Source organism: Euprymna scolopes, chromosome 3 (assembly GCF_053919585.1).
Source record: "Euprymna scolopes isolate OS-2025 chromosome 3, ASM5391958v1, whole genome shotgun sequence".
Classification (NCBI taxonomy): Eukaryota; Metazoa; Mollusca; class Cephalopoda; order Sepiida; family Sepiolidae; genus Euprymna; species Euprymna scolopes.
In genome coordinates this window covers 86,520,733-86,533,157 of record NC_136484.1, presented here as the reverse complement: position 1 = coordinate 86,533,157, position 12,425 = coordinate 86,520,733, and the positions used below count along the sequence as shown (strand labels likewise).

Below are 12,425 nucleotides of genomic sequence, written 5' to 3'. Positions count from 1 at the left end.
TTTAATTTTTGTGAGAATTTTATTCTTTTTGTTTTTGTTGTCAAAATATACAGGATTTCATAAACGAATTTTTAATCTATATAAAAGAATTAACTAAAATCTAGAATTATTTAAAAAAAAAAAACTCTTTTGTAAATGGGTAACTGCTTAAAAACAATTGTTTCCGTTGAATGAAAATCAATTGCTTTTCTAGTAATAAATAAATAAGATTGTTATACTTATAACTGGTATTATCTTTGTCTAAATAATACTAAGTTTTAGTGCGTTAGTTAGTGTCTGTTATTAGTTTATAACGTACCTTTAACAAATAAATATTGAATTATTTTTATATACTTTATAGATCTAATAGCTTTAAGTTAAAAATAAGGGAATCTTAAAAATATTTTTTAATGTTTATGTAAATATGGCTATATTATGATTTTTTTTTTTCAAATATCGAGCCGGGTAGCATCGGGTGTATAGAGTTAGGCAAATATAAAAGAAAAAAATGGAGCTGTGTACATAAATGTGTCTTTTATCGATGTATTTTATTTACTCAAAGAATCACTACCGGAATTTAATTTTTTTTGATAACTCTTAGTATCCTTTGCGATAAACATTTGACTTATTCTTTTGTATATTGATTTTCTGATTGCCCCACACTACTATCACAACAAACCTAGATCTATTCTTTGCCCCACCTCACCCTTTTTTGTCTTTTACACACACACACACACACACACACACACACACACACACACACACACACTCTCTCTCTCTCTCTTTCTCTCTCTACATATATATATATATATATATATATATATATATATTTATCTTTCTATCTTAATATCTATCAATCTATCTTCTTGACCAAGTAAATATTGGTGCATTTTGTACTGCGTTTATAATTTCAATCCTTTCGAGAGGACAACAAATGTTCAATAAAATACCTTTAAGGAAAATAAATAAATGCCATTGGATAATGAGAGGGGGCACCATGAAGGACTATGCAGTAAAAGATATTATCAATTTCACGCATTTAGCTGATTTGAGATGCGTTCAACAGAATTCCTTTTGTCATATGTGTTCAACACTTCGTATCCAAAACAAAAGCACAAACTGTAGCATGACTCTATCGTAAAACAGTCATTCACGGGTTTCTTAAGAGTAGCCGATCCGTAAAAATCGGGGTTTTCGCGTGAGAATAGAATAATTCACCGGCTATGAGTATTGAAGATTGTGCGAAGCGTGCAGGCCATCAACGTGGTTGAATGTGTGAGGGCGGATAAGGTGCTCATCGAACCGTTATAAAACAACCTAGATCATTATTCCACCTTTTCATTTGCTCAGTCGCAAGGAACAGTGTGGTTCATATTGAAACCACATATGCCGAGTGTGAAAATGACTGCAGGCTGACGAGACAACTTTGCCTACATATTTGTGTATGTATAGATATGCACACGCGAGACGTGTACACGTATTGGTTTCATCATGGTTAATTTATAAGCATAAATTAGATGACAAAATATACACATACCCGAGACAGACATTAATTTACTTAAATGTCCACACCTATGTATACGTTTGTTCCGTGGTCAGTGTTTTATGCTCCTCTAAAGACACATTATTATTTCGATCATTATTATTAAAACAGATGTAGAATCGCCGCTGTAGTCGTCGACATCGTTCCATATTTGGTTGGCTTCTAAAATAAATACAATTTATGCGCATACTTTTTCTTCGTCTATTTATCTGCTTAACCTAGCTTTCGAAAACATAGACGCACACACATACACAGAGAAACGCGCGCACACACGCACACGTGTTTCTGCATTCTCCAACCGAGACAGCGGCGGTGGGTTCTCACGCAACGCACGTAATGATTGCTCGTATCTAGCGATGACAGTGAAATCCACCGACTACGTTTTCTCGGCCATAATCACATAAAAACTATCCTGACGACAACTCCTATAATAATTTGTGATTCTATTAACGCTGTTACTTCCTCCGCCGCCGCAGTCGTCGCCATCACCGCCACACTCTGCTACTACCACAACTACCTCCACCACCGCAAACTACCACCACTACAACTATTACTACTGCAATCTCTCCTCTATTTCTTTCTGAAAGGTAGTTCGTGCCTCAGTCTCACTGCGCAATCGCCAGTCAGAATGTACGATGCAGCATATCAGAAGTGGGGAGAATGGACATCCTAGCACCACCCATTTGGGTCTTTGCAGAGACAAGAACCAATCACAAGGCAAGGTTGTGTGTAACAAAAAACAAAATTTGAATCAAAATCGCATGCAATTAAGGATGTTAACTATGATCACATATATGCTGGAATAGCACAGGACAATACCTAGAAACGGCTTTCTGAGCGCCCAACCGTACGAGAGCCGCCAGTACAGGCAACATCTTGGTCATTTCATATTTTCAGTGGCGTTCAAAGAAAACGCGTAATAGACTTCAGCTGCCAGCGGCAGTGTGTGCGTGCACGGGCGTGTGTGTGTGTGTGTGTGCGTGTGCCACGGCGGACACACGTGAAACACCTAGTGCTTGCAGTGCTGAGTCTTGAAACCTTGCGAGCAGTATATTCGCTACTCCCACATTGAGGCATGTCCTTCATAGCCCTTGATTCGAACACCTGGCAGGTGAGTGCAATTTATGTTCTCGCAGCTTTTTTCACATAAAACTCCCATCACCAACTGGCATCTATTTGGCTACACTCTGCGCAGATTCTATTTTTTAACAATATATATATATATATATATATATATATATATATATATATATATATATATATATATATATATACGCTGAAAGGCTTGATATAAGTTACCAATTACGTGAGCATCATTATCATTTGACCTGCTCGAGCCTCTGGCAGTCTTTCCATTGTCGTGCGGAGTGGGAAAAAAAGAAGAAAGACATCAAATAACCTTTAGGGTTCTTTTCGAAAAGGGTGGGCAAGCTAAACAAATTCATCATTACAAACACAGGTAAACGCTGTTTTCAGCTTCGGCTTTACTTTCTTTTTTCATCATTGCAACCCGACGCTGCCGACAACTGCATCTTACCTTCGGCCAACAACATCACTCATACCTTTGGAATAATTAAACGCACTGAGTGGCCTACTTCATTATATATATATATATATATATATATATATATATATATATATATATATATATATATATATATATATATATATATATATATAATGAAACTAAAAAAGCTGTCATGGATCACATGTAAGACTCTTCGCACTTGAACATCTGAGTCCGTATGTTTTCTGCTATTCATATATTTCTTCAATTTCGTATTTTTCATAATGTTGTTATCATCGTTTTTGTTCTTGCTTTACATTGAGTTTTATTTTGTAACTATTTCAAAAGAAAATGAAGAAATCTATTACTTGCCTTAAGTTTGGGGTCAATCCTCCCCCCTTTCTTTGGCTTAAAACATTTTCTCCCGTAGTGTGTGAAGAACGCACATAATCACGTTTGTGATATAACTCTAGGCTTAACGTACCAATTGCATATAAAATAAGATACTTCATAAATCTAGCCGGAACGTGTTAAAGAGTATGCGTGCGTATGGATGTGTGTTCCCTTAACTTTGCATTATATAGAAGATGACTAGCCTAAAACAATCAACGCTGGAACACTGCCCTTCACATCGTTTTGCATGACAATTACCAAAAGAGACAATTGCATCTTTGCAATCACAGACACAATGTCCGTTTCCTTTCCTCGTTTTTTTGTGTTCTCGTCCAATCCAGTGGCCAAATCTTGTACTTTGTTTCCTTTAGCTACTTGAAATCAACATTCTTTTTTATTTCTTTGTCATTTCAAATACAATAGATTCTATTTTACTTTTTTATTCAAATACGTCCCTCATTGTTTCATAAAAGTTGCCTTCTTCAGCTAATTAAGTTATGTATTTTAAAAAATAGAATATTTCAATAGTTTTTTATAACTTTTCAAATAATAAATTCACTTTGTTTGTAGTTTTCAGTGTGTTTATTTACAAAAGACAAAGTTCACATAAAAATTATTTTCACGCATATAAACCATACTAAATGTATTTTATGACAGAAAATGAATTGTTTTAATAATTTGATATACATTACTTGTTAATTTTCGAAGATAATTATTTTTCAACATTTACATACAATTATATGCCAACACATATAACTTATAACTAGATACACCTAGTACACAAATATATACGAACAGGAACATATTCAATTAAATTATAAGAATTAAATAAAGATATGTTTAATCTTAAAAGAAGGAATTTTTATAACTTGAAAGATAAATTCTATTGATGTGCATTAAATATTATGATAATTATCATAATATATAAATAGTTTACAAGAGATATTCAACATATTCTAAATGTTACATATGAAAGAATAATTATGTTTAAGTTAAAACTTGTATTATATTTTCTTAGCATAAAAATCTTACTTTGTCGTTGAATAGTTGTTCATTTAGATTTTTGTCATGATGTTTATAATATGCTTTAATTTATAATTCATAAATTCAGATTCCAATAATGCATTGTTGCAAAAATAATTGACTTTTAACATTTTTCACTTTGTTTCTGCGCCATTTTTTCAAGTGCGTGTATTGTTGAATGTGTTCACTTGACAAATAATTTATACAACTTTTTAATTAATTTATAAAACTTTTTACTTAATTTCATGTTCTTAAAAATTATAATTATGAGAGAAACGCCATTTGTAATTTTCTTTTAATTTTTACATACTTACCGTTTATAAATTTAAAATGAAAACAATCATTAATTTCTGGCAAAAAAAGGTATTTTAAAGAAAATTCCACATTGATACAGTTGTATAGAAAATAATAATAATAATAATAAGAAGAAGAAGAAGAAGAAGAAGAAGAAGAAGAAGAAGAAGAATAGTATTGATACACTTGTAGAGGAAAATAATATTAATATTTTAAAAATAAATTTAAGTAGTATTTTATGAATAACGAATGAGCATTTATATATATATATATATATATATGTATATATATATATATATATATATATGTATATATATATATACGTTTATGTATATATTGTAAGAAATTGTGTATACATATAAAATCTCTCTAATAGTCCCTTTGTCTTACTGGATTCCAGGACAAAAATTCATCTATTATATAGATTAATAAATATAGATTTTTTAATATTATTTTTGAATTATATGTATATGTTATATGGATTAGTGTTTATTTACTAAAAAATGTTTATTATTTCGTGTAAATCAAATCATTGATTGGTTCAATCCTTTGTTAGAGTTGCTGTTTGTCTTATCACAATTGTTTTGATATCAGTTTCCATTTAGTTTCATTTTTATATTATCCACGCATCATTTTCTTAGTTTATATTTTAGCTATATAATTATAATATTTATAAGTATGTATGCATATATAAATTCAGTAAATTTATTATACACATATATTTACATACGTTTATATTATATGCTGTTTACAATTGTATTTAATGCAATATATGCAATATATATTGTGTAGTATATAAATATATAATATTATATATGAAATAAAAATAAACATTCATGAGTTATGAGATATATGAATGTACAGTATGAAATATTTATTGATATATATGTATATATATATGTGTTACATAATATCTATAAGGATATTATATCAAGTATATATATATGTATATATAATCCTATTTATAGTTATATATTTACCTTATTTATCTGAAATATTTTTAGTATATATGCACAAATATATTTAAATATGTTCATATATATATGCATATAAATATGCATGTGTGTATGTGTGTTTACATATATATATATATATATATATATATATATATATATATATATACGTAAACTTAACATAAATTTTCTATAAATGTATTTCATTATATGTTTTAAAACTTTCCTCTGATTTTTCACTTATATCTAAATTTTTTCACATTTAAAAAATATGTTTCATTGTTCAGTTTTACGCTTACATTCATATTTCAATAATTTTTAAAGAAAAAAGAACGGTAGAAAAACGAGAGCGATAAGGAATAATTTTTTGATTTTTAAGTTAGAATAAAATAATATTAATTCTGTTTTGAAATATTTCTAAATATTTGCTGTCTTGGATTATACCTGCACCGACACTAATCAAGAAACATTGTCTATTGTAAGTACTAGACAGTTCTTTTGTCATATCCATAACAATAGATTCTTTATTATAATAATTATATTTTTTATTTAAAATTAGATTTTAGAAAAAAAAGCTGTTATTCATTAAGTTTTTATATTGTTTGATTAAAAATGAAATCATATATTTTCAATAAACTCAGATAAATATTATTATAATATAATGTACGAATATAATTTTTTATGCCCTCAATAGACTTTTATTTCGGAATTCGCATACATTAATTCTTAATTGTATATATATATATATATATATATATATATATATATATATATATATATATATATATACATATATATATATATATATTGATATAATGTAAAATACTTATTTTCAGTAATTACGTTAAAATAAAAGAATATATAATATATTATATAATAATATATACTTTTATATAATATAATAATATTTATGTAATAATATACGATAATAATATGGTAAAATAAATAAATAAATGATAAATCTTATTTAATCTTGAAATTTTCAAAATTAAGTTATTTCAATAAAAAATGTTCTACTTGAAATTTAATTATTACATTTTACGTAGGTTATAAAATAAACAATATTTTTTTCATGATTCATACGCAAAATTTTTAAAATTGGATTATTCGCTATTTATATTACACAATATATATTATATTTTCAATCAAAATTTCTCAAAGACGCTTGCAGCTTTGTACAAGTGCGCGTGCGTGTGTGTCAATCTTGATAGAAATGTGCGCGTTTTCAAGTGCGCGTTTTCTGTGCGCGTTTTCTGTGCGCGTTTTGCAATTGCGTGATTTGCCTTCGCTATTGTCCATCTTAATCACTTAAACTAACTTACAAACGTATAATGACTTCGAAAAACCTTTATTTTTTATTCATTTATTAATTTATTACAAAAATGTATATTGAAATTTTATATATATTTTATGATTAATGGTTCGAATATAGAATATTTTCATTTTTTTTTAGTCCAAAAAGTTCCGAATACAGAAATTCAATATGAAACGGGATTTTATGATTATTACAATATTAAATATTTCTTTGAAAAATTATTTTGCTGGAAATATTTGAAATATCAGATATCGCATTGTTACAGGACAAAAGTAAGATTTAATTTGTGCAAAACTCCAATTTCGTTGATTAATGATGATGTACGGACTAAAATTACTTAATTAATTAAACTTAAACTTTAAAGTCGTTTAAACGTAACCAAATTAAATGCTTGACAATTCTAAACGTAATTTTTTAAATGATTGATTTTAAACGAAATTTTGTCAAATGCGAAAAGAAAATAACGATAAATTTATCAGTTTTAGGCGAACAAAATAGATGTACAAATTTGAAGTATCAAATCCATGATTTTAGTTTGCATACGAAACTATGTATTATTATTATTATTATTATTATTATTATTATTATTATTATTATTATTATTGTTGTTGTTGTTGTTGTTGTTGTTGTTGTTTTTGTTATTGTTATTATTAATCTTATTATTATTATCATTATGATTATTAAACAATATAAATAAGATAATAAATTCATTAAACTAAAAGTGCATTATAGTGGCGCAATATAAAAAACATCTATTTAATACATTTCTAAAATTTAGAATAATTCAAATTATTTCTGATGAAAAGAAGAAAAAAATTCTAAATTCTTTCTTTTAAAATTCGATACAAAAATTAATGCGACAAACAGACAAATAGAAAAACCATCAAATGTAAGAAGGTTTTTGTTTTCAGATTTATCAGAAATAAATGTTTTAAATTTCATGCCGTTTTATACGTTCATGTAAATTTTCTGAAGATCATTTTCTGTATGAAACTTAAATATGAAATGATAATTCTTTTCAATCCGTGAATGACAAACGGGAGACTTATTTTGTGCCCAACATATAATACTTTAAATAAAAATGAATATTTTAATCTCTAAATAATACACTTACTAAATAATACTTTAAATAAAAATGAATATTTTAATCTCTAAATAATACATTTACTAAATAATACTTTAAATAAAAATGAATATTTTAATCTCTAAATAATACATTTACTAAATAATACTTTAAATAAAAATGAATATTTTAATCTCTAAATAATACATTTACTAAATAATACTTTAAATAAAAATGAATATTTTAATCTCTAAATAATACATTTACTAAATAATACTTTAAATAAAAATGAATATTTTAATCTCTAAATAATGCATTAACTAAATAATACTTTAAATAAAAATGAATATTTTAATCTCTAAATAATACATTTACTAAATAATACTTTAAATAAAAATGAATATTTTAATCTCTAAATAATACATTTACTAAATAATACTTTAAATAAAAATGAATATTTTAATCTCTAAATAATACATTTACTAAATAATACTTTAAATAAAAATGAATATTTTAATCTCTAAATAATACATTTACTATATAATACTTTAAATAAAAATGAATATTTTAATCTCTAAATAATACATTTACTGAATAATACTTTAACTAAATATGAATATTTTAATCTCTAAATAATACATTTACTAAATAATACTTTAAATAAAAATGAATATTTTAATCTCTAAATAATACATTTACTCAAGCAAAAGTTCGAATAAATAATGATCCATTTAAATCAAAAAAGATTTAAAAAAAACATTCAATTTATTTTAGTGGAATTTTCTTAAATATTTATACTATTTGTTAACGGAAAATTATTTAACGGATGTTGTCTATATTACATTTGAATTAGACATTTCGTAAGGTTATAAATAATTAATGATTAAGTTAAACGTAAATACAAAAGAAACTTGAACAGAATTCGTTTATGCTAAAGTAGTTTGTTTTAGAACTAAGAAGTCCGGAAAAATAAAAATTCTTATATTTTTCTCATTTTTTTCTTTTTTTTTGTCTTGTTCTTAGTTTCCTATTTCTTTTTTTATTTTGTTTTAATTTTTTGTTTTGTTTTTCAAAATCCATTCTCTTTAGTTTCAACAACATTCAAGTACTTTAACATCTTTTCTAGTACGTAAGATTTCATATTTAAGAGATCCTGGAAAACTGAGAATTTGTTTTTGGTCGGCACTTTTTAATCTGCGACATTGGCGAGTTAGCCGTGCGCGCAAACAGAAGCGACTGTAATTTGTCATTCGGTATAACTAGTGTTTCTTGCAAAAAATGTCCTTGTTTCTGTTCTCGTAAGAACCATTTTTTAGAATCGTATGATAATATGTCTAACTCCACTTTTCATAATTTTATTGTATATATATATATATATATATATATATATATATATATATATATATATATATATATATATATATATATGTATATAATTCTATTTAAAGTTACATATTTACCTTACAATTATACTTTTAAAAATTCACAATACATTGCAATATCAGAATTGGCATAGTTAATACGGTCATCAGATAATAGGAATATTAAACAAATGTAAATATAAATAACAATTTAGATAAAAAATATTACAATATTGAAATAATCAGATTAAGAAAAGAGCAAATTTTATGGGTTAGAAATTTTTTTTTTTTACATCTACTCGGCGTATTTTTTTATTACCAAAATCATATTTTTATTTTTTTAAAGTCTGAAAATTTTATTTCTTTGTGTTTTTGTTTTTATATTGTTAAGTTTTTCGATTTGAAACGTATGAAATTCGTGGTCAAAATTTTATTTCAATGTAAAAAATTTATAATCCATATTGAAGCAGATTTCTTTAACTTCAAAACAAAACCGATGCTATGCGGCAGAATGTGTTTCGCCTTCAACATCCGTTAATAATAATAATAATAATAATAATAATAATAATAATAATAATAATAATAATAATAAATATTTTAAATGATTAATAATTATGTCCCAGACATATATATATATATATATATATATATATATATATATATATATATATATATGTGTGTGTGTGTGTGTGTGTGTGTGTATGTGTGTGTTTGTAGGGGGGGGAGCGAAAGAGGGACTAGCAGACCGCCCGGCATTACCCGGTCGTAAAATACGCTTAAATATGGTATTTTGATTAATGCAGATTTCGTATTTATGATTAGACCCAATATATAGTAATAATTAAAGAAGTGAAAAAAATAACCTGCGCACCATCATTGAGAATCGAAACCGAAACATTAAGCTTATGATTTACTTTTTCGTTTGATGTTAATTCCTGAGCTATAAAGACATGTTTACTGCAAGGCTAAAAATTAAAACATGAAGCGATAGCTATTACGTTGCGCATGAATATTCATTCGACCTTCATCTGCTGAATTCTATTTTTTTAACTTTTACACTTTTGCACGGATTTTCCCCGGCTAAAACTCAAATATAAAGTTTCGTATGGGTGCGAATACACTATTTAAGCAGTTTCATGTCTGTAGACCAAAAACCGACAAAAGAGTTTGGTCGGCAAAATTTTTTAAACAAAAATATATACGCATACATAAATATATATATAGAAAAAAGATTTTGTTTACTATAAGCTTTTTACGCAAATATTACGCAAGTATAAATTATGTAGAATATTTGCATGAATATGATTACACGTAATAGTTAACTAAAGATGATCATCCCATAAAAAAAACGAAAAAAAAAACCAATAGGAAATTAATTAAAATGAATGTTTAATACAATATGCAAATTAGCTAGATCTTTTGCAGATGAATATAATTTCCCGACTTATATATAACAAAGTTGTATTTTCTTTTTAAATAAATAGAAAAAGGGCATTTTAATATCAATATAAAAATATCATAGGAGTATATATATATATATATATATATATATATATATATATATATATATAAACAACATCAAGGATATAAAAAATAATTAACTAGTATCACTTAATGCTAATAATATATTAATTAATAATGATACATATTTTAGATAATTTAAATTATTTTCAGTATGCAAAATCATAGAAAATAGACGTTTTTTTTCTTTCCAGCAACGTGCGGTTATATCAGATAACGTATCCAATAATCAACAAAGTTTTCCCATTTCTAATAATAATGTACTCGTTTTGATCTGTGAAAGAATTTAAAAGTATTAATATAAATTATCACAGTAAATATAAGTTTACACTTGTATATTTAAGTGTGTATCTAATATATAAACATGCATATATACTCATATATACAAGTAATATGTGTGTGTGAGAGAGAGTATATATATATATATATATATATATATATATATATATATATATATATATATATATACATATACATTTATATAGAGGTATATACGTATCTATAAGTATAAATGTATATTTATACATACGTATGTTCACGGTATGTTTAATAGGTATATAGATAAATATAAGCAAAAAACGCTTTGTTATATTTACCATAACGCTTAAATATTTTTACTAAGATGTCTGCGATGCGCAGATGTATACGGGTGTGTATGTATATACTGAAATGAGTTTTATTTATTCACAAGTATATTTTTGAACAAGCATATATATATATATATATATATATATATATATATATATATATATATATATATATATATATAACTATTTAATTTACTCACATAAAATTAATATACGAAAGTATAAATTTATGCGTAAACTTTAAGTATTTACTTCAAAAGTGCTCAATACGTAGGTAGAGCTAGTTAGTAAGTTATAAAATGTATATGGCGATTAAGCTACACTGAATATTCCACACTCTAGGATTCTTTAGGCTTATGCGCATAAGCCTGAAAAATCCTAGAGTGGATGAAACGCGGAATATTCAGTGTAGCTTAATCGCCATATGCATTTTATAACTTACTAACTATATATATATATATATATATATATATATATATATATATATATATATATATATATATATGTATATATATACATATATATATATACATATATATATATATATATATATATATATATATATATATATATATATATATATATATATATATATATATATATGCATATATCTGGTGTGTGTATATATAATATTTTTACTATTCATAATTTTTGGACATAATGTCGTGCTGGCACGCATAAGATAATTATAAAAGTATATATAACAACATGGAAGTATACATATATGTGCACATAACCAACAGTATATAGACATGGAATTTACGTATAGATGTGTGTATGTGGTATATATTTAATACTATTATTAAAAATTATGTTTCCACTGAACAATATATTTTGTAATATAATTATATCATTATTTAATAAAATATAGGCACAAGTATGATAA

At 25.6% G+C, this 12,425-nt stretch overlaps 1 protein-coding gene across 8 annotated transcripts in view; it reads left to right on the top strand.

Annotated features, from left to right (window-relative positions):
• The first annotated feature begins 993 nt into the window (after positions 1-993).
• Positions 994-12,425, top strand: part of LOC145256949 (transcription factor AP-2-epsilon-like) — a 275,670-nt gene continuing 264,238 nt past the window's right edge. For 3 of the 8 annotated variants that reach the window (XM_080115633.1, XM_080115630.1, XM_080115631.1), the window contains exon 1: positions 998-2,633. Coding sequence is in view for 2 of the 8 variants with exons in the window: in XM_080115634.1 (XP_079971760.1) it covers positions 2,598-2,633 (36 nt within the window). In the remaining 6 variants the exon portion in view is untranslated. Of the gene's footprint in view, positions 2,634-2,962; positions 2,982-12,425 lie in introns of those variants that run through there. The other 5 variants (XM_080115636.1, XM_080115635.1, XM_080115634.1 and 2 more) reach the window with 4 other exon arrangements.